This window comes from Fusarium flagelliforme, assembly GCF_020744385.1.
Source record: "Fusarium flagelliforme strain FIESC 12 MPI-CAGE-AA-0113 chromosome Unknown B0J16scaffold_1, whole genome shotgun sequence".
Classification (NCBI taxonomy): Eukaryota; Fungi; Ascomycota; class Sordariomycetes; order Hypocreales; family Nectriaceae; genus Fusarium; species Fusarium flagelliforme.
The window spans coordinates 2,173,933-2,195,346 of NW_025763503.1; the positions used below are offsets into that span (position 1 = coordinate 2,173,933).

The 21,414-nt window shown below is 50.1% G+C and overlaps 8 protein-coding genes across 8 annotated transcripts; 6 read left to right on the plus strand and 2 right to left on the minus strand.

Moving 5' to 3' along the window:
• Window positions 1-62: 62 nt before the first annotated feature.
• On the plus strand, window positions 63-2,255 carry B0J16DRAFT_295902 (uncharacterized protein; the record flags this gene model as incomplete). The annotated part of the gene is made up of 5 exons (XM_046124425.1): window positions 63-210; window positions 263-986; window positions 1,080-1,808; window positions 1,926-1,966; window positions 2,201-2,255. The coding sequence occupies exons 2-5, from the start codon at window positions 426-428 to the stop codon at window positions 2,253-2,255; spliced, it is 1,386 nt and encodes a 461-aa protein (XP_045988689.1). The 5' UTR covers window positions 63-210; window positions 263-425.
• A 3,619-nt stretch (window positions 2,256-5,874) lies between these two features.
• B0J16DRAFT_352202 (uncharacterized protein) lies at window positions 5,875-8,787 on the plus strand (the record flags this gene model as incomplete). Its single annotated transcript, XM_046129251.1, has 4 exons — window positions 5,875-6,708; window positions 6,856-7,119; window positions 7,373-7,835; window positions 7,922-8,787. The coding sequence occupies 4 exons, from the start codon at window positions 5,875-5,877 to the stop codon at window positions 8,785-8,787; spliced, it is 2,427 nt and encodes an 808-aa protein (XP_045988690.1).
• A 756-nt stretch (window positions 8,788-9,543) lies between these two features.
• Window positions 9,544-10,825, plus strand: B0J16DRAFT_12104 (acyl-CoA N-acyltransferase). Its single transcript, XM_046121597.1, has one exon. It carries the CDS (start codon window positions 9,916-9,918, stop codon window positions 10,537-10,539), a length of 624 nt encoding a protein of 207 aa, XP_045988691.1. The 5' UTR covers window positions 9,544-9,915; the 3' UTR covers window positions 10,540-10,825.
• A 468-nt stretch (window positions 10,826-11,293) lies between these two features.
• B0J16DRAFT_408715 (NADH-ubiquinone oxidoreductase 49 kDa subunit mitochondrial precursor) lies at window positions 11,294-13,140 on the plus strand. Its single transcript, XM_046133047.1, has 3 exons — window positions 11,294-12,129; window positions 12,179-12,920; window positions 12,973-13,140. The coding sequence occupies exons 1-3, from the start codon at window positions 11,482-11,484 to the stop codon at window positions 12,987-12,989; spliced, it is 1,407 nt and encodes a 468-aa protein (XP_045988692.1). The 5' UTR covers window positions 11,294-11,481; the 3' UTR covers window positions 12,990-13,140.
• B0J16DRAFT_327333 (uncharacterized protein) lies at window positions 13,141-14,848 on the minus strand. The gene is made up of 2 exons (XM_046126086.1): window positions 14,564-14,848; window positions 13,141-14,518 (listed from the first exon to the last, which is right to left on the minus strand). Exons 1-2 carry the CDS (start codon window positions 14,730-14,732, stop codon window positions 13,224-13,226), a joined length of 1,464 nt encoding a protein of 487 aa, XP_045988693.1. The 5' UTR covers window positions 14,733-14,848; the 3' UTR covers window positions 13,141-13,223.
• A 202-nt stretch (window positions 14,849-15,050) lies between these two features.
• B0J16DRAFT_327334 (Man1-Src1p-C-terminal domain-containing protein) lies at window positions 15,051-17,792 on the plus strand. The gene is made up of 2 exons (XM_046126087.1): window positions 15,051-16,836; window positions 16,942-17,792. Exons 1-2 carry the CDS (start codon window positions 15,383-15,385, stop codon window positions 17,531-17,533), a joined length of 2,046 nt encoding a protein of 681 aa, XP_045988694.1. The 5' UTR covers window positions 15,051-15,382; the 3' UTR covers window positions 17,534-17,792.
• B0J16DRAFT_327338 (uncharacterized protein) lies at window positions 17,793-19,208 on the minus strand. Its single transcript, XM_046126088.1, has 4 exons — window positions 19,071-19,208; window positions 18,533-18,981; window positions 18,248-18,470; window positions 17,793-18,193 (listed from the first exon to the last, which is right to left on the minus strand). Exons 1-4 carry the CDS (start codon window positions 19,099-19,101, stop codon window positions 18,168-18,170), a joined length of 729 nt encoding a protein of 242 aa, XP_045988695.1. The 5' UTR covers window positions 19,102-19,208; the 3' UTR covers window positions 17,793-18,167.
• A 105-nt stretch (window positions 19,209-19,313) lies between these two features.
• Window positions 19,314-21,324, plus strand: B0J16DRAFT_12163 (CBF/Mak21 family-domain-containing protein). The gene is made up of 2 exons (XM_046121607.1): window positions 19,314-20,969; window positions 21,025-21,324. The coding sequence occupies exons 1-2, from the start codon at window positions 19,476-19,478 to the stop codon at window positions 21,166-21,168; spliced, it is 1,638 nt and encodes a 545-aa protein (XP_045988696.1). The 5' UTR covers window positions 19,314-19,475; the 3' UTR covers window positions 21,169-21,324.
• The last annotated feature ends 90 nt before the right edge of the window (window positions 21,325-21,414 follow it).

Here is a 21,414-nt window from a genome sequence, read left to right on the forward strand (position 1 = left end):
CTGAATGACTCAGCAGAATACGGAACAGCCAAGTTGAACAGTTTGTAGATGACGACCGCTCTAACCTCGTTGATAGGGACAATTGTTACATGTTTCATTAATATCCGGCCGTACTTCTTCATTCGTGAGAGTTTCTTTTCCAGCTTTCCACTTCGTTATCTAGTCCGACATTGAGCTTGAGCGTGATACTGCGGGTCTCGCGACAAAGGAGTAACTATCCCAGATCCTTCAGTTGGCTCTTGAAGGAGTAACAGGTACCTAGCTTCACCAAACCACATGGAACATTTCTTGTCATAAAATTCGTCTTTTGAGGATGTTGTGGCTCGAAATTGAATTCAGAAAACCCTGCCGAAATTGTGCTGTGTAAATACAGACATATTTCATAACTGACAACACTTTCATCTACCATTAAACATTCGGCCGCAATGGTTTTCATTTCTCGACGGACGAGACGTCGTCTACGATCTATTTACATCCTTCTCCTCATATCTGTCTTCATAGTCTACTCTATACTCCCTCACGACTCAGCTATCCGCCTCGCGCTAGTCTTCAATGTTTCGCGCTTCTTCAACTTTCTGCGAGGCGCGGCATCAAACAGAGATGCTTGGTTATGGAAACCACCAAGATACACCGTTGATCTCAAAAACGACGTAGGATACCTCATCAAAACCGGCTATGGGACGCGTCACAGGGTAGCCGAGCAGCTTGCTGCCTTCCAGGCGACGGGAGGCTACCTAGGAAAGGAAGGCGAGAGTTTTCTTGTTGTGGGAGATTGGACAACTGTGAACCAGACTGACGCGAATCTGATCGGGGCGACAGTGCATGATGCTATCAAAAGAGTTATGGAGACCAAGATCAGGGGCAAAATTGATGATTACCCAAGACTCGTCAAGTATAGAAGTCTCCAGGCCAGGCTTCAGGCCGGAGATGAGGAGGAAGCCCTGAAAATTGGCCAAAGTTATGGATGGGAGCTTGATGCACTCAAGGTAAGTCTCGGGGGACATCATTTCTGTACAAATTGCTGACGGAGCCAGTTCATCATGGGCATGGAGATGACATATAACGAGTTACCCGGCAAGAAGTGGTACATCATATTGGACGATGATACCTTCTTGATCCGGCCGTCACTAGAGCTTCTCATGGGCCATATTGACTATCGAAAGCCCCTGTATATCGGTAACGCAGTAGGTGATTATAAGGCACGCTTCGGGCATGGAGGATCTGGCATTCTGATATCTGGAGAGGCGATGCGGCAATTGTTTCAACATCCGGGCATCGTGCAAGAAGCCTACGCCGAGTCCATGACTGAGACATGGGGAGACCGCCTGGTGGCGACAACATTACAGAAGCTGGGGATCTACATTGAAGAGGCGTACAATCATCATTTCAACGGTGAGCCTCCGTCAATAACGCGCATCTGGGGTGATCGGTTTTGCTCACCCCTGGTTTCCTTCCACGGCTTGCGGAAACCTGGTGAGATGCGCCGCGTCGGAGAGACCCTTGCGGAGGTAGACAAGCCGGTACTATGGCACGATGTCTGGCAGTTATTCGGGGGGTCAGCCATATCGGCGCTTGAGAGCCGGCCGACCGAGTTGATGGCGGATCATGTGGGTAAACCGGACGAGCACACCCGCTCGTGGGGCGACGTCAGAAGTGCCAATGCTTGCCAAAAACGATGTGAGCAAAGTGGACGGCGTTGCTTGGCATGGACATATGAGATGGAGATTGAGAGGTGTCACACGAGTCCTTGGCTGCTGTTGGGAGCGGACGGGGCTAGAGGAAAGGCATCGGGGATAAATTGGCCTGAGGTGAAGCCATTGCTCAACGGCTGCTGATAACGAGATGTTTCTGTCGAGTAACAAGAACAGGGAAGCTCTTGGTGATCAACACTGGGGTCCAGTTGTGTTGCCTAAGGTTCAAAACAGTGTCAAAAACTCAGCGTTGGCGTGAGGTGTCTGACGATCTTGTGCTCGGGGCTTTTTCCCGGCCCAACATGTGTATCATACCATGTACCATATTGTATCATCCCCCTTTAGCCTCAAATACAGTCTTTATTTCCACCTCTAGAACAAGGCAGAAGGAAGGAGATGCCTCATTGGAAGGTCCCCGAGTACTATGTACTAGCGACCCAAGAGCCGACCGCTATTGCCAAATGGTGGGGGTGAGAGGAGAACCGCAACGTGGATACTTTGTACCATAGATTGTCTGCACGCACGGAAGAAAGGAGCCAGGAAGGGGCTGAGCCAGCGAAGTAGCAATGGTATAGCAAAGGTCGGTGGGTGTTCCAGAAGTCCGGGAACTAATCGTAGGCGAGAGAGACTCAGCAGCAAGGCGAGATAGTGAGATGCACAGAGAAAGCCGGTTGGCTCAACAGCCCCCCCCCCCCCCCCCCCTTGTTGACGGCTTTTCGCTCGCTTGCTTCCCGTCGCTTCTGTCAGCCGGGATGTTAGCTTTGACAAACAGGAGGGAGGGTGATTGCTATTGCCGTTGTCCACTTGTACTGGAAGGTACCATGCGGTACAAGACAACAGAGAAAGTCTGAAAAGGCGGTAGAGTGGGAACCATCCGAGGGCCCATGTGGGTGGGTGGGCGCCAGCGAACCACGACTTGAGGATGTGGAGAGGCTCGTCTCGCTTGCACCGGGACCTTGCCGGTTAGTTCGTTCATAGTAGTAATGGGTATAGGTATAGGCCTGGGTATGCACCTGAAGCGTGTACGGATACGGCCAGAGAACTAAAACATGGCCGAAGCAAACTGACGGCTCGAAGCATGTATTTGTCTTGCTGTGTTATGGTAGATGCACAGCTCTTATCTGCTTCGTGCTTCCCATCTCCCAGTTAGGAATTAGCTTCCTCGAGATGGAACAACTCGAAGTAACACAGATAGGCAGGGGTCTCAGATTCGCTCAAATTGGAAGAGGGGAAGATGATATTGGATAGAATTTCTTAAGATTGGGGGTCCAAGGACAACGGCAAGATTTGCAATTGCCCGTGGCGGATACCTGCCTCTGGAGGGAGACCAGTCAGAGAAATAGAGGAGCAAATGACGATGGTCAATCATCGCTGCTCGGATAATCTTGCTCTGTATGGAGTAGTTTGGAATGGTACAATTTTCGGATAGGATGCATCAATGTTGGACAGACCGTATCTTGAGGCTCGCTCGAATTGATTGATAACTGGAACTACCTAGGCGTTTCTGACTCAGCTCAAGTACATAGACTACATACAAGCAGGTGCGGTAGTTGGCTCTGCGTTGGGTCGGGTTCTTTCCTTGGGTGGAAGGGTTCGAGCGAGCGAGGACCGTCTGGCTGGTACCTCGCATTAGCGCCTTCCATCCATAGAAGTCTTGGATGGAAGGAAGCCAACAGGAGTCTTTAGGGGGGATGCTGTGGGGTCGGTGGCTTGCGGGGGTTAAGGTTGACAGTTTTGGAGAATTCAACGCCAACACAGCAGGGAAAGAACGGAATCTAGGATACGGATACGCAACCTAACCATCGCCAATTCATACCGACTAATTCTCAACGGTCTGTACGGATATCTTTCCGAGCTCAAAACATAATCGAGGAGGCTGGGAGTTGAATGTGTCCAAGTCTAGCTACGGACGGATACTAGTAGGTAACGAGGAAAGAGAGAACAAATGGATAACCGCTAAGTTGGGCCCTGGAAGACCTACACTGAGGATTTACTATTCAGGTCTAGTCAAAGCGTTAATCTCAGTCTGAACTTCTCATCTGGAGACTGAGGTAGGGAATACCTAGCTGTTTAGGGAGCGAAGCTCACTGGAGGTGAGAGAATAGGGGTGTCTTCATCATTGCAGTCGACTATACAGAGTAATATTACAGACTACGGGACGAGAAACCTTGCACCCGATAGACCATGAGTGGCACACAACCAAGCACAATTAGCCGCCTTGTCTCGAGCTTTAGCCAGGATTGCCCAGGCCAGATACTGCCAACGGTACTATACATGGACAAAGCTCGGGCATGCATGTGCTTGTGCAGATAATGGGTGTCTTCAGACATTTGTGAAGATCTCGTCTTTCGTTACGTACGATATTGGAGTATTCGAGTGCAGAACAAAAAGCAAATGGCGGTGTTGAAGACACGAATCATTGGAATACTCCACGCAATATATCTGCTTGACTCCATGAGCCTGTTGTTCTTGCATGATGAGACACCGCCAGCTTTGGGCTCAGTAGAGTATGCTCCGCCTTAACTATCCATGCTATACGGATCCCCTTGCTCATGGATTATTACGCCTCGTTAACAGGGACCTGTAATCCACAAAGAGCTTGGGTGAGTAGTTTCTGTAGCTTCTAGAGAGCTTCCAGAATTGCCAATTACTGGTGGACCCAACCAAGCGAGTCAAGGAGAGGAAGAAAAAAAGCAATGGGATTCTCGTCAATGTGTTGCAGCCGCTTTGACGGGTGATGATCATATGTATGTAAGATTTAGACAAGATCTCCAACTGCCATTGCGCATGCGTCATACATAGTACATACATACTGTACAGTCCATGCACAGGTTGAAAGGCGATGTTCATACTCCGTACAAACCTTTGGAACCTCTCGAGTTATGCTGCCCCAATGATGGGATGAATTGTCGTTCATCCGTAGGTCTTATGATAGGCCGCTAATGCACATTCAGTAATTCTAGCTGCCCGAGAGGAGGCTCTAGCTGGAGCTACTGTTCTTCCGTGCGGCTAGTTCCATGGTTGAATCATTATCTGAGACCAAAGAAAAAGCAATTCTCAAACCCAAGTTAGGTTCCAATGACCTCTGAGGCAGCCACATGACCCAAATACCTGTCTGCCCAGGTATTGTACCTAATTTTCAGCATTTTCAAAAATAGAGCTGAGTTTTATTGTTCGCATCTCAAGTCTCATCAAAAGGAACAGCGTTTTCATTAAGCGAGAGACGTTCTTCATAAGGCACCCTAGTTGAACGACATCCGTCTGATGCCTGCTAGCGGCCTCTGCCTCTACCAATTACTCTGGGCATATTGCCTCGCCTCCATTTCGTCTACGGACCCGTCCGCCTGTTGCATAAGTTTTACGCCAAATTCCCACTGGGCAAAGCTCGCGTCGCGCTTGTTTGTCGAGTATCGATCATCCCGTACCTGCGGATACTGAATGGGCTAGGCACCCTCAGCGAGCGGCCTACAAAGCCCGGCCCGTCTCCACTAGAACTTTAGAATTTACTGGGACCTAGACGGCCAACACCAACACCACCACCACGGTCACCACTCCCACCACCACTACTACAACGCGGCAACCAAGCAGGGGGCGATCCAGTTTATTGTGCTGTGCTGTGCTCTGCTGTTCTGCTCTGCGTTGTGCTGCGATGGGCGTATTGATTGTACACTACAGTACCGGTCTGTGACTTTGATGCTCGAAACTCAACTCTATTTGCCGTTTGCTTCCGATCTTGGAGCTCTGCCTCTGCGTTAGTCTGTCTCGCTACCGATCCCGCCTCTTGGACCCCTGGACTGGGCTTCATCGACTTCACTTTGCATTTGCAATAGTACTGACTATCTGCTGCCTATCCAGCTCCAGCTCCAGCTCCAGCTCAGAGCTGCAGCGCCAGCGCGTCACTTTGTCTTGGCCCAGTCCACTATCGCGACTTTTGCCTCGCTCTCAGTGACAGTTCCATCGCCGTCGCATCGTGTCGCGGCCCCTGGTCTCGGAGTCTGCCCCTCTTGCACGCCTTTTTTTCTCCCCCTGCTACGCCCTGGTTGCTCTGGATTTGATCTTCCTTGCCCAGCGCCAACACCTCGTCTTCCTCCGTGACCGACCCAGGGTCGCGTCCCCCTGGTCACTTCTCATTCTTCCTGACTTCGCTTTGAGGCTCCATAAAAATTTCTAATTAAAAAACAACATGGCTCAAGACGACCATGGGAAGAGTCACGGCGACTCTCTCAATAATCCTCCAGCTTCTGCTCCGACATCGAATTCTCCTTCTCTAGCTCCCATTGTCGCATCTGTCACCGCCCCTATAGCTCACGCCGCGAATACCGGGCCTGCCAATACAGCTCCAGCTCCTTCCGACACGACTCTTCCGCCCATCACCTCGATCGCCTCGGCACCGTTCACGGCTTCGGACCGCCCGACCGCTTCGACGACCGCTGCGGCTACCACCTCCGCACCCGTTCCCGTTGAGAACGAACTCCCCGCCGTCTCTTCTTCCTCCGCGCCGAATCCTGCGCCAGCCTCGGCTCCTGCTGCCTCTGCCGCTCCGCCAGTGGCCTCTCATCAGAACGGCGACAGCAGGGCACCCGAGGCTGCTTCAGCGACACCTGCCTCCAATTCCGAAATGTCTAACCATCATCCGGGAATGCCTCATGGCCAGCCTGTGAGCTACCCAGGGTCTTCGACACATTATGCGCCATCGGTCGGTGTAACAGCTACTCAGTATGGCTCTTATCCTGCGGTGACGAGTCAGCCGACCGAGCCATACCGACCCAGTCCTATGCCCATTGGCAGCAACATGTCGCTACCAAGCATGAGGACGATCGAAAACCCACATGGGCCTTCTGTGTCAAGTCCGCAGGGTATGCCGATGAGCATGCCTATGGCCCCTGTGCCAGGCGGTGTGCCGTACTATCCGCACCAAGGCATGCCCATGGCACCAGGCTACGGGCTTTCTGATCCTATGGCTCGTTATGCTATCCCCCATGATCCACGTCTTATGGGCCACCGAGGGCCGAAGAAGGTGCGTGGAAACTTTGAAAAAGGACCTTGTCAAAAGACGTCCTAGCCAATAGCAGGCATGGCGAGGACCAGGGCTGACTTTAGAATGTAGGAGATCAAACGTCGGACAAAGACAGGCTGTCTGACTTGCAGGAAACGTCGAATCAAGGTAAGCCGTGATTTCGTACTCGTTGCCCCTTGTGCAGCTTGTGGCTTCAATGCACGCGATGGAAAGCAATACCATGAGAGGACAAACTTGGGAGGACGGGGTCTGCAAGTACATGTCAGAGTTGGAGAGCCGGAACTGGGTCGTCCAAATCGATATGGTGCATCATGTTTGCGGCTTTCTGCAGATTTCTTGTTTGCCAGGAGCTACAAGCAAAGCGAGCAAGACTTACGTTCACGTAGAGATGCGCTGCTCATGATCTCCCTCGTAATGCCTCTCTGTATTTGCAACTGTCTGCATACACTCTTCCCGTCACCCCCAGCAAATGTACTTGATTGAAAGCTTTTAAGCTTGGAGTCTCTCCGAGTTTCGAGAGCTCAATTAAGCTTACTATTGGTTGCGCTTACGGTGCACCTTGTTGCCAGCTGCACAACCCCCCTCCCCCTCCCCGTTTCTGGCCTATTTCTTCTTGTGGAGATAGTAGTACCCCGCCCAACACAGCTCTAACACCTTCTCTTAGTGCGACGAGACACATCCAACTTGCAACAACTGTAAGAAGTCCAAGCGCGAGTGTTTGGGTTACGATCCAATCTTTCGGCAACAAGCAGGCGGCCAACCTTCTAATATTCAACCGGCGCCTAGCCAGAGGACCCCTCCTACAGTCCCAAGCTCTGTGCCTTCGACAGTCCCTTCATCCATAGCGCCCAACCCTGCCCTCACCGCTCGACCTACCAACTCATACGGCAGCCAGCCGTCTATGCTCCCCAGCTCGTACGCTACAGCTCACGCAACAACAGCGAGCCCCAACCCATCTGTCACCTCGCTTAGCTACGACTCAAGCTTTTCCAACGTAGCTTCTCCACCTATCAAGTCGGAGCCAGCATACGAGTATTCGGCCGCCGCAATCGATCCAGCCCTCCACAACCCAGAAAGCTCAAGAGCGGTGGAGCAAAGGCCTCTTGCTGACAACCAAAATCTAAGAGGTGGCGCCCCTTATTATTGATTTTACCCTTGTTCGTCGTTTGCTGCGCTGCTATTGAGAACATCTGCTTACGCGTGTTTTTGACAGCCAACAAAATGAATATCGATGAGATTATCAAACTCTTGGGCCAGGTTCCGTCGCCCCAAAGTGGTCCTCATAGTGAGGAAACGCTTAACGAGGTCACCAAGGTCTACCATGAGATGTACGCACATGGACTCAGTGCTTTCTTCGAAACCAACTGGTACTTTTTCACGGAAAATGGAAAGATGTCGCTTCCCCGAAACCCGCATGTGGTGGATTTACTCGCAACTTTCCTCAAGACTTTGGAGGCTGTCAGGGTTAACGATCATTCTCAAATGGCCTACTCCGGTATTCTTGAGACGCGTCTCGTGTGGGAACTTGCGCGATTAGCATACGATGCCCATCCTTCAATTCCTGTCGGTGCTCTATCAAACGAAAATGAAGTCAAGGAAGCCCAACACCGCGTTCGAGTTGTCGAGGCACTGCTGTGTGGAGATTATCTGCCTACCAATCCTTTGTGCCCGCCTTTCCAGGACCCAGACAATTCTCGTACTCGCCAATTGGATTTCTGGTACAGCCTGGCTGAGTTTGTACGAACGCGTGATAATCCAACTGCTCAGCCTGCGGTCAAGGTGAGAGAGGACATGCTTGCGAGAATGCGTTACCTGCTTGATGGTCGCGAGAACCGTGATGTCCTTTACTCAATCGCAGTTGTTCGAGAACTTGCACCCCAATTCGACTCCCCGTACGGCAACAATACCCCCCAGCACGTCGACGAGAGCGACCCCAAAAACAGGCTTGCGGTTGCATCCAAATTCATCTACGACGAGTCTCAAGTGACAGGAGGCACAACCAACGTGGTTCGCCGGTTCTGCGACATCGCACATAGAGCATTCGTCAACCCTGGTGTCAATATCGGTCGGAGAAATTAATCAACTACTATTGGTGTTCCGGATGTGTCTTTTTATTCATCTTAATCTACTTACGGCCACAGCCATTTTCCTTTGTCATCAACTCAACTTGACTTTATAGTCATGCATTTCCCTTTCTTAAAAAAAAAGCACTGTTTATCACCATAAAGCGGGCTGTCGTTTGTTGCATCAAGGCATGGCGAGGGGTTCATTAAAAGTTCATTGTTGGCTTTTGCTTTTGAAGGCGTTTCTGTTTCCCATTGGGATGGGATGGCGAGGCATTGTCTTTTCACTTAGTCCCCTTTGTTCATAATGGCTCACCATCAGGTGCGGCCGAGGCGTTTGCAAAAAACAATGACCACTATGGTCGAAATGTATACCTTAATGCTCCTGCGGTTAGGCAGTGAGGGAGAAGAAGTATTATAGAAACCGGCATCATGGGAGGGACTGGTAGAAGCCAATGTGGCGGGGATTTGAGATCAGGAAGAAGAGAAACCAAGAAGCTAATGCAAGGCCGAAATTGCATCATGAGTACACTTTGCTCGACACTATTTGACTTCCTTTCAAACTGGATGGAAGTTGACGATCTGGATACTGGCGAATGACTTGGATATGCCTCTTCTTGGGCGTGTCACATCATGACTACTATAGTATACATACGTGGTTCTCAACTGGTTATTTGTACATCAATCCAGCTGGATCCACCAAGTCAGCATTCAATAATGGCTAACCTAATAAATACCACCTACTTAATAATTCAGAAAACATGTTCCAACAGACTCAAGTGCCCCTCGCTTGTCCTGTCGATTTATCTCCTAGTTTTTCCTGCGTGATTGGGGATCACAACATCCAATGTAGAAATGGGACCCTATGAAACCATGAAGACCGTCCTTTACAGGCCATACTGGTTACGTCGAGGAACTTTTGTCGGTTGCTTACCAGGGCATGGCGAGTCCTCTCAAACATATGCATCTTACCATTCGTGAGTCACTGAGCCACGTTGGTCTACAATCCGCGCAGACCTTCCACAGGGTTCAAAGTCATACGTCTGGGTTTTTGACTCAGACAGAACCAATAGCACTTCGGTCAACGTATATAACTTCATTTCTACCGTACACCCGATAGCATCACGTCAAAAACAACACAACTATGACCGGGTCTATCACATTGTTCTCACCTTCGCCTCCCAGCGAAGAGCAGGGGACTATACTTGTCGTAACTGAACGGCTTATTATACGTCGATATCGACTCTCGGACGCAGCGGCCATGGCAAGCGCGGCTAACAACAAAGCCATTGCTGCCAATATGCGCAGCACATTTCCATCACCATATGGGCTCTCTGATGCCGAGAATTTCCTCGCCAATATGGCATGCAAGCCAGACGGCACATCTTACCCATACCACAACGGCATCTTTCTCAAAGCCAGTACAGTCGAGAACCCTTCAACAGAGCCTCTCTTCATTGGTTCCATGGGCGTCCTACTCAAGAACGATATCTATTTTCGTACCTGGGAGATTGGCTATTGGCTTGCAGAGCAAGCTTGGGGCAAAGGTTATGCAACGGAGGCTACGAAGGCATTTGTGAAATGGTGCTTTGAGACGTGGCCTGAATTGAACAGGATCGAGGCAACAGCTATTGGACGGAACATTGGGAGTCAGAATGTGTTGAAGAAGTCTGGTTTTGTGGAGGAGGGTAACAGAAGAGGTGCTGTTTTCAAGAATGGCGAGCTCTTGGATGAGCTTCAATTCGGACTGCTGAGAAGTGATCTGTGATTTGTAGCAGCACTGGGAACAGAAGAGTCAGGCAGTGTTTGCTCGAAGAACTGTTATAAATCGAAATGTCGATACGTAGTGACTCTGAGGCTATCGCTTTTAGACACGAGACTATCAATCGATATGCGTGAAAGGTCGCAATTGGAAACTAAGGCCTTTTACAGGCCTATTCTATCATGTGATTGGCCTCTCCGTTCAAATTGTAAGGAATAGATAACCGCATTTTTTGTGTTCTTTGACGTGGTCAATGACACAAATGAATGTATATAAGGTTGCAATGATTGTTGTTGACCTGGTCCTATGGCTTCGCATAAGCATGTCCCAAACCGCGGTTAATATCCAATCACGAAAAGGAATACTATCTTCTTCGATTAACGTTAACCAGAGAAGATCTTAGTTCGTGGCGATTTATGAATTTGTGTAGTCTTGGGCTCTATCTAGATAGATGACGACTTGGACTTGACGAATGGAATGGTAGTAGTATTGCATTCAATGCCATTGAAGGTTCAAATCTGAACAAAAGTCAAGAATGTGAAAGAAACTAATAGACAAGTGAATTTACTGTTGAGGGGTTATTTTGAGGGCGCATATTTCTCGTTTTGATGATTCAAGACAAATTTCACAGATGGGTGATTAGCAACTCTCAACCGATCGATGTGATGCAATTGTCCTGTAAACGAGATGCCACTCGATAGTGTAAAAATCAACGAGTAATAGTTGAGCTCTAATTGGCTCTGTTCTCGCAAGAATGATAGTCCGACCCACCACCAAGAACAAAGCTCCCAGGTTTCAACGATCCCCGGACCGCGGGAGATGACGGCCACTATCACGAAGGCGAATTCCCCTCCATCAAACTGCCATTGACCTCGAGCCAGAGGCCCTCTTGGGAGACTCTACACATCTCGCCGCACTCAAGGTCGCTCCCTCTCTGCTCACTACACAATGGCTACTCTCCGACTCGCCAGCCGAGGCGCCAAGAGCCTGTGCATGCGGCCAGCAACATTCGCCGCCCGCCCTTTTTCGACGACTTGCCTGCGAAGAAACGCCGCTCCTGTCGAGAACGTTGGTACAAGACTTGTGCCTGTCGACGAAGACTTCTCCTCCGCCCAGGACGCCTACGGCCTCTCCAAGCCTCGAACTCCCGGAACCCGAAAGTCGCGCGAGAACTCGGTTCAGGACCGAAAGGTTCGACATTACACAGTCAACTTCGGTCCTCAGCATCCCGCTGCTCACGGTGTGTTGCGTTTGATTCTCGAGCTCAATGGTGAAGAGATCATTCGAGCCGATCCTCACGTCGGTCTGCTCCACCGAGGTACCGAGAAGTTGATCGAGTACAAGACATATCTCCAGGCTCTGCCTTACTTTGACCGACTCGACTATGTCTCCATGATGACCAACGAGCAGTGCTTCTCTCTGGCTGTCGAGAAGCTGCTCAATGTTGAGATTCCCGAGCGAGCCAAGTTTATTCGAACCCTCTTTGGCGAGATCACTCGTATTCTTAACCATCTGATGTCCGTTCTTTCACACGCTATGGATGTTGGTGCTTTGACGCCTTTCTTGTGGGGTTTCGAGGAGCGTGAGAAGCTCATGGTAGGTGGATGATGGTCAATTTGACAATGGCGATAACTGACAATGGTAGGAATTCTACGAGCGTGTTTCCGGCGCCCGTCTCCACGCTGCTTACGTCCGACCCGGTGGTGTTCACCAGGATATTCCCGTTGGTCTTCTTGACGACATTTACCAATGGGCTACCCAGTTCGGCGACCGAATCGACGAGACCGAGGAGATGTTGACCGACAACCGTATCTGGATTGAGCGATTGAGGGGTGTTGGTGTCGTTCCTGCTGCCGAGGCTTTGAACCTTTCTTTTACCGGTGTCATGCTCCGAGGCTCTGGAGTTCCTTTCGATGTCCGCAAGAACCAGCCCTATGATGCCTATGACCAGGTCGAGTTCGACGTTCCTGTTGGAACTAACGGTGACTGCTATGACCGTTACCTCTGCCGAATGGAAGAGTTCCGCCAGTCCCTCCGTATCATTCACCAGTGCCTCAACAAGATGCCCGCTGGTCCTGTCCGTGTCGAGGACTACAAGGTCTCTCCTCCTCCCCGAGCCGCCATGAAGGAGAACATGGAGGCCCTCATCCACCACTTCCTTCTCTACACCAAGGGTTATGCTGTTCCCCCTGGTGAGACCTACTCCGCCATCGAGGCCCCCAAGGGTGAGATGGGTGTGTACGTCGTTTCTGACGGTAGCGAGCGACCATACCGATGCCACATCCGTGCTCCCGGTTTCGCTCACTTGGGTGGATTTGATCACGTCTCTAAGGGTCACTTGCTGGCTGATGCTGTGGCGGTTATTGGTACTATGGATCTTGTGTTCGGTAAGTTTTGTCTCTTAATATTTGTGTCAACTGACGCTAACATTCTATGCAGGTGAGGTCGATAGGTAAAACGATGTGGAAAGGAAAGAAGATTAGAATGGGTTTCTTTTGTTTGTAATCATAGCTGATAGGGAGACCACGGTAAATACTCCCGGAAACGTCGTGTGCCCGAGCGAGAAGCTATGCAGAGGTGATGCTTGTTGAAATTTAGCAATGAATCATCTTAGTTCCATTTTTGGCTGGACTTTTCCCAGAGTGATTATGTACAGATCTAATGTTACAAATCAAGAGTATACATGTATTTTACAGGATCTTGGTACCAGTGCCAGAGGCCTGCTCCATGAAGAAGTTCTTCAGGGGGGCCAGGGCATTAACAGCTTTGAGACCAACCGAACGCAGCGGTATCAAAGGACCACTCTCGACAGAATAGAGCTTGTGGAGCTTATCGCAGACATTGAGAATGACGTGGTTGGCGGCATATCTCTCGCTGTTGTAGGACTCGAGAGAGAGTGAAGTGCCAAGGTCCTGGCCATGAGAGACGGCGAACTCGATGGTCTTGACTAGACTCTGGGCATCTCCCTGACCTTGATTCAGGCCTTGACCTGCCAATGGGTGGATTGTATGAGCCGCGTCGCCCACAAGCGCAACACGTTCACCGGTATATGTATCAGCATGTCGCAGCTTCAGGGGGAAAGATGCGATGCTGCCTTCTTGCACACCAACGACAGCCTGTGGAAGGGCCTTTGCATCAAAGTGCGTGTGTTGTAAACGCCATGACAGCTCTTCTGCCTGGTTGTCCTTCTGAGAGTGCATAAAGTCAATATCGACAGGGCTTAGTCGGAAAGCAGCATTGACCATAGCAATAAAGTCTTTGGGGCCTAAGCTCTTGAGAAGAGCAGCCTTTTCTGGGGTAGTAGACCAGACTAGTGTAGCATACTTGCCAGGCATGGGCAACATCGCAACAGGTCCAGTGGGTAAGAAACGCTGATAAGCAATCTTGTTGAACTCACCACCCCAGCCCTCGCCTTCCAGCTCTAGAGTTGCGACAACACCATGTCTGCCGTAGTCCCAGCCACGGCTATTTATCCCGGCAAATGTACGCACAGGGCTGTTGGCTCCGTCTGCTCCAACAAGAAGACGTGCTGCTAAGGATTGGCCACTTGAGAGTTGTACGACCGGCCATTCGCTCAAGTCGAGGTCCTCAGTTTCCTTGCCAAGATCAATGCTCTCGACCTTGGTCTTGTCAAAAACGTTCACTCCACCAAGCTCGTGCAATCGTTTCAGCAGACCGGATGTCAAGTTCAGATTCTCCGTCATGTAGGCAATTGTTTTGTCTCCAGTCGTGCTGGGTGGCCAGTCAAACTCGATTCGGGCACCAGTAACTCCATCCCATACTTGCATCTCTTGATAGTCCTGAACCCGGTCACGTTGCAAATGTCGCCATACGCCAATCTTGTCGAGATACTGAGCCGATGCTGGGGTAAGAGAGCTACATCGGTTGGAGAATTGAGTCGAGGGAAGTGAGAACGAGGATATTTTGGAGAGGTCTTGAGCTTCAACAAGAGCCACTCGCAGGCCGGCAGTTATAGGATTGGCACCTAGCAATGTTAAAGACGCCAATCAATTGGATATCAGAGACTTACGAAGAGCAGTCAGTAAACTCAGACCCGCTGGTCCGCCACCGACACACACAACGTCGTAGATGTTGTCCTGGGTAGAGGTTGAAGCCCGCCGCAGTTGGGACTGATATTGACGGGCACATGTCCGACAGACAAAGCCGGGCTTGCCCAGAATTGATCGACGAGCCAACATTTTCCTTTGCCAAAATTATAGGGTATGGCTAAGTAATCGGGTCGCGACAGTTACAGGACCTACAATTGAGTGAAAGGCATAACTCGAAGCTCCATATCACTTTTAGTAAATCGTCCCTCAATCATTCGATAGCTTGTAGTGAGGTGGCATAATGTGGCTTGTATCTGTGGCGGTGCTGCAAGGATCCTGTCTCAGCGACATGTTGAGCGGGTCAAAGTTACAGGGTGGTCGCGAACCTGATTTGAGTTGCCACAGACAACCGCGCTATCAATTGTCATTGCGTCAAGGGTCTCTCCCGCGCCCGTCATCAACAATTCGCTTGCCAACCCAGAGACAAACGGTTCTTTCACGATCCATCACCCCACCACTGCAGAATTTCTGCTCTCTTCTCAATATTCTTGTGAAAAAGGATTTTTTACCTTATACTTTGTGGTGTCAGCCTTCAAAATCGGTATCGCTGACTCAAGAGTGGTTGCCTGCTCTCCTTTGTTGTTACTCTGAAACTCTTTGCACCTCAGGCTTGATCTACGAAGCTAGAAAACGTGGGCGGTCTCCTTCCTGCGGCCTGCATATTATTCAACCTTATCATCCTCGTCCATGCCCTATACTTTCTTCGCTTATCGTTCTGTCCGTTAAGCTAAGTCATCGCAATGGCCGATATCGACGATTATCTCGAAGAGGGTTTTGACCCGCGCTCTGTTACCGTACCACGCCTACGATCAATTCTTGTCACACACAACATCGAGTATCCGGGAACCGCAAAGAAGTCCCAGCTCGTTGAACTAGTGGAACAGCATGTTTTGCCCCAGGCCTCAAAGCTTCGAGCTCAGCGCGCGCGCGCCAAGAGGTCTAGCATGGGGATCGTGAACGCTGGCAGTCCCGAGGATAACGGTACTTGGGACGATTATGATCTGCCTCCCCCTTCAACGGTGAAGAAGCGATCAAAGTCTCCACGAAAGACATCAAGTCGCATTAAGGTTGAGGATGATGTTCTTATGACTCCTGCGCCTAAAAGCCCCACAAAGCGCAGCACTCGATCAGTCAGCCGCGCGCTTTCGCACACTGACGAGCCCGATTACTATGAGGCGCCTCGCTCTGTCCGTCAGCCGCGCAGGTCCGTAACACCACAGATTAAGCAAGAACCTGAAGCAGAGGAGGAGGAAGAGGAAGAGGAAGAGGAAGCAACAATTTTACCCGACCACGAAGAGAGTGTTTTTACATACGATAACCCTTTCCAAAGTGGAAGCTCCCCGGCTCAGAACAAAACACCCACCAACCGCCGTCGCACAGGTGGAGGTGATTCTGTTAGAAGTGTGAAGTCTTCATCACGGCTCAGAACAGGCGGTTACAGTGACGACTACGAGGAGTCCTACCAACCTCAAACTCCTATATATCGTGAGCCGACACCGGACTTGCTCGAACCCGGTGAGGAGTTTACACCTAATGAACAGCTGGAACTTGAGGAAGCCGCGAGTCGAGGCGAGACAGCTGTCGAGCCTCGCAAGCCTGTGGGCCAGGTTACCCGCAAAGGCGGTTTCAAGGCTCCTCTCTTGGTGCTCTTTCTATCACTCTTCGGAGCATACCTTGCTTGGTATCGCCAAGAGAAGATAGCTGTTGGATACTGCGAGGTTGGTGGGCAAGCAAAGTCGCTTGTGTCTCCAGACATTCCTGTTCCAGACGCTCTTTTGCCTTTCGTTGAGCCCCAGTGCGAACCTTGCCCGGCCCACGCTTACTGTTACGGAGACTACTCAGTTCGTTGTGAGAGTGGCTTCATTCTCAAGCCTCACCCTTTGTCCCTTGGTGGTCTGGTCCCCGTCCCACCCACCTGTGAGCCTGATGGTGAGAAGGCCAGGCGTGTCAAGGCCGTGGCCGATAAGGCGATTGAAGAACTCAGAGAACGACGAGCCCAGTATGAGTGTGGTGAACTTGTTACTGAAGATGGTCATAAGCAAGACTCTCCTGCCATTCCCGAACATGAGCTTAAGAAGACTGTCAGTCGCAAACGCTCCCATAGACTCAGCGAGGAGGAATTTGATGAACTTTGGGCCGCCGCTATCGGCGAAGTTGCGACGAGGGAAGAGGTCGAGATCATTGAGACAGCACCGTAAGTTATTTCTACTTGAACGTCGGAAAAGCCAAGCTGGCAACAACATTATTACTTCAACTGTTTCTGACCATGGACTAACCAGATCCACTATCGACCCTACAGATCGTCCGATTCCTCCGATCTTCCAGATCGACAGCTATCGTCCACGTCTCTCGCTCGCCTTCCGCTCACCTGCGCGCTCAAACGATCGCTCCGACTCAGTTTGGCAAGATATCGACTCACAATTGGACTTTTGATCAGTGCCATTCTGGGCATCTTCTATATGCGGGCCCGATACCGGAAGCATGTAGCTACAAAAGCTCAGATTCCCGCATTGGTCGATACCGTTCTAGGAAGGCTTGCTAACCAAAAGGAGCTGGGTGAGGAGGGCATTGACGACCCGTGGCTGTTTCTGCCAAACTTGAGAGATGACGTTCTCCGTACTGTGCACTCGTTGTCTGAACGGGAGCGCATCTGGCAGCGAGTCCGAGCTGTGGTAGAACAGAACAGCAATGTCCGAACGAGTCAGCGCGAGGGAAGAAGCGGCGAGGTTGGACGTGCTTGGGAATGGATTGGCCCTGTCGCTGGCGAGGGGGCGAGAAGACGACGAAGTGGCCGAGTGTCGCTCGGTCCTGACTTGCATACAGATTCTCCAGAGGGGTCAAAAGCCACGCCCCAGATGAAGAAATGGGAGGAACCAAGGCCTCTCTACTAATATTTATGTTTAATGTATTTTGAGCATTGACTCAGTTGCATTCCATAATCACCATTTCCTATTTTCTTAACAAGATCGTTTTGGGTAATGGGGCAATGGAACAATGGAGGAGATGCTCTTGGGATAGGCGTTGAGGTTTTAGTCCTTTCAAATGTATGATTCTTTGTACAAATGCATGAGAATTTAAACCAGACATGCATGCCAACATAACCCATGATTTGCAAAATAGCAGATTGAACTATCATTTATAATAACCTTACCGTCAGTATCCCAAAGCATACGGCTAATGTGAATTAATAACAACATGCGGTAAATTCACTTCATTCAGTCATTATTTGAGTGCGGCAGCTGTAGCTGTTGTGTTGTAGATGTGTTTTTTGTTATTTTGCGATCCGCCGAGAATAGGCGATGTCGGAGATCCCGACCTTTCCCGACGAGCAATTTACAGCTCCGATAAACCCATTTGAACACAATGGACCCAAACCTCGAGATCTCACAGACAACAGCTATCCGGCAATGAAGTAACTAGGGTCTTGATTGATTCGGCTAATGCACAGGTGTTTTTATAACACAAAGGGGGTACAAAGAAAAACCGTGGAATTCGGTGATCGAGACTCTAGCGGCGTGGAATTATCTATTGGGCCTTGGAGGCAACGATCTCTGCAAAAGTGAGTTAGCCATGCCATCAGATTGGCCGAGATCGGTGACACATACTCTCAATATCAGCAACACTCTGCTGGAGGATCTGCTGGAGGACCTTGGGGTTCTCGAGCTCCTTCTGGACCTTGGCGATAACGGACTGAGCAAGCTCCTTCTGCTGGCGCTGCTTGACCTGGCTCTCGTATCGGACCCAGGATTCAAGAACAGCCTTGGCCTCAGCAGCCAGAGCGGTCTTCTGCTCGAGCTCGAAAGCCTCAGACTCAAGCTTGGCAGTCTCCTACAAAACAACCGTAATCAGCCATAGCCCATATTTTTATCCAACCGGCACTTCGAATTTACCTTGGAAACCTCGAACAGGTTCTTAGTGATCTCAACAACGCTGCCCATCTGCTTGACATCCTCAATACGGCCCTTGACAGCCTCGGTGTGGTCTGCACGGGCGCTGTTGAGGATGTTCTTGATCTTGTTGTTCTGCGCCTCAGCCCACTCCTTGTAGGCAGGGCCACCGTACTTGATCAGAGCACCCCAAACGGAAAGAAGGGAGACGGCGATGATGGTCTCCTCGTTCATGACGTAGTACTCGCTAGAGATGGCGTAGATGGAGAGAGCGGCGGCGGAGCTGAGAATGGCGCTCTTGCTGAGGATGCTGTTACCGGGAAGAGAGTCGATAATGCTCTGAGCCTTCTTCTTAGGGTCCTCGGCAGGAACATTGCTGTTGTATCGCGCGGCGGCAACGGAGAAGGCAGGGGCAGCTCGGCGGGCGAGGACGGGTCGGAGGAGGGGAGCGCCTACATATCGGGGGTCAGTAGGAGTCAACGGTGCGCCAATTGGGGTCGAATTGGCTTCGAATCGAGGAATTCGAGGTTTCTCGACGTACCGACGGCGCTTCGTGCCAAGCGTGACGCCATTGTGAGATGGTTCGTGATGGGGGTATCCGGGGCTTGTCGTTGATCGGAGAGCTGGAAGTGAGGTTGAGGTTTTATCGCGCTAGCTCGGCAACAATCAAAAACACGTGACCTTGATTGATTGAGTAGATCTGGAACGCCGGGATTTTACCGTGTGAATGCAGCTTTACTTTGATTGGACAAATTTTCAACGTCTAAAGATTTTGAAGATTTCCCTTTTCATACCTTAGATGAGAGAAGTATCAATTTTGACCATTAATCGCCTCTGATATTCAACTTTTCTCGTGGATTTTAAGCCTACCGCGGGGCTTAGATCTTCTCTCACTCATATTTCTATCAAAAGAATTATTCTATCGATCAACATCTCATATTTCAACATGTCAAAAACGGTTTCTGAGCGCTCCAAGCGCAAGAGGTCCTCCATCCAAGAGGAACCCACCAAGCGTCGACGCTCATCGGTATCAAGCAATGAGTCTGAAGACCCCAACACCAAGATTCTTCTGATGGAAAAGGGCATTTTGGAATCGAGAAAAAACTACAACGACATTGCTGTTCTTCTCAGTACTGCTAATGGCTTCAAGAATGGCGACACAGAAAGTATGCTAGCCACAGTCGCTCTGTGCCGAATCTTTCTACGGCTACTTGCTCAAGGATCCATGACTTCCAAGAAGACTCTTTCTGACAAGGACAAAACTGTCGTGAGCTGGCTCAAGAAGCAGTTTGAAGAGTTCAAGAAAACTCTACTTGCTATGCTAGGGGATGAAGAACTGGCGCCCACAGCCCTGACCTTGAGTATGAGGACGCTCAAAGGCGAGGGTGAGTTTCTCTACAGTCGTGATGACTACACATTCCCGCGTGCTTTCCTCCTCGAAATTGTTTCTTCCTTACTTGAGAGTGACAACGAGGAGGTGATGAAGACCTATATCGAGGAATTTGTGGAAGAGTATGATGATCTTCGTTTCTACACATTCGATGTTGTCAAGCATATTATAAAGACGCAGGAAGACAGCTCCTCGCCACAGCTTTTTGAACGCTGCTTCTCGTTGCTCTCAGCTCTCGATGGCGTGCCTGAGTCTGCGGATCAGCTCGAGGATTTCTATATTCCTAAGCCCAAGAAGAAGGGACACCCTCTTTGCAGCGTAAACAAGCACAAGAAACAAGGTCAGGAGGCATGGTTTGCTCTGATGGGCCTTATCGGTGAAGATGGGCAAAGGCAACGAAAACAGATCCTCGAAGTCCTCGCGACAGTAATTGCGCCCTGGTTCGCGCAGCCCGAGGTTCTCTCGGACTTCTTGACAGACTGCTACGATGCAGGCGGTTCGACTTCTCTCCTCGCTCTTTCTGGCGTCTTTTACTTGATTTCAGAACGAAACCTCGACTATCCATCCTTCTACACCAAGCTTTACTCTCTCCTTGATCGCGACATCCTGCATTCTAAGCATCGGTCTCGATTCTTCCGTCTTCTCGACACCTTCCTTGCCTCGACACATCTTCCGGCTGCCCTGGTGGCCAGTTTCATCAAGCGTCTTGCTCGTCTCTCACTGAACGCTCCTCCTGGAGCTATTGTGTTCGTCACACCTTGGATTTACAACTTGCTCAAGCGTCACCCGACGTGCACATTCATGATCCACCGCGAGATTCGAGACCCAGAGGTGAAGAAGCACATCGAGGAGCACGGTGCCGAAGACCCATTCCTGCCAGACGAGACGGATCCTATCCACACGCAAGCGATTGACAGTTGTTTGTGGGAGCTTGTCCAGCTGCAGTCGCATTACCACCCTAATGTTGCGACAATCTCCAAAATTATCTCTGAGCAGTTCACTAAGCAGTCATATAACATGGAGGATTTCCTTGATCACTCATACGCTACCGTAAGTGCTTTCCCCTAATATTTACATTTTGGAAAGATGCTAACCCTTTTGATAGCTTCTCGATGCTGAGATAGCGAAGGAGATCAAGAAGGCCCCTGTTACCGAGTTCCATATCCCTAAGAAGGTCTTTTTCCCCAATGAGGGTGCTGATGAGCCTGATAACCTGTTTGTCAAATTGTGGGATTTCGGACAGAACTGAGGGTGCTCAGAATGAATGTTGTTTACAGTTGTTAACACCAAGCCGTTGGTTAAAAAGTATTCAGAATATAGATACCTCTACAATATGATAGCCTAATTTACAAAAAGATCAAATGGGCCTAAATATGGACATTACTTATTTTACTTCTTGCCGTACACCTTTGCAAGGACCAACACATTTGTTCATTTGAAATCCATTGTATTTGCTACGTTTTTGGGTAGAGTAGCATTGTTCTTGAAAACTAAC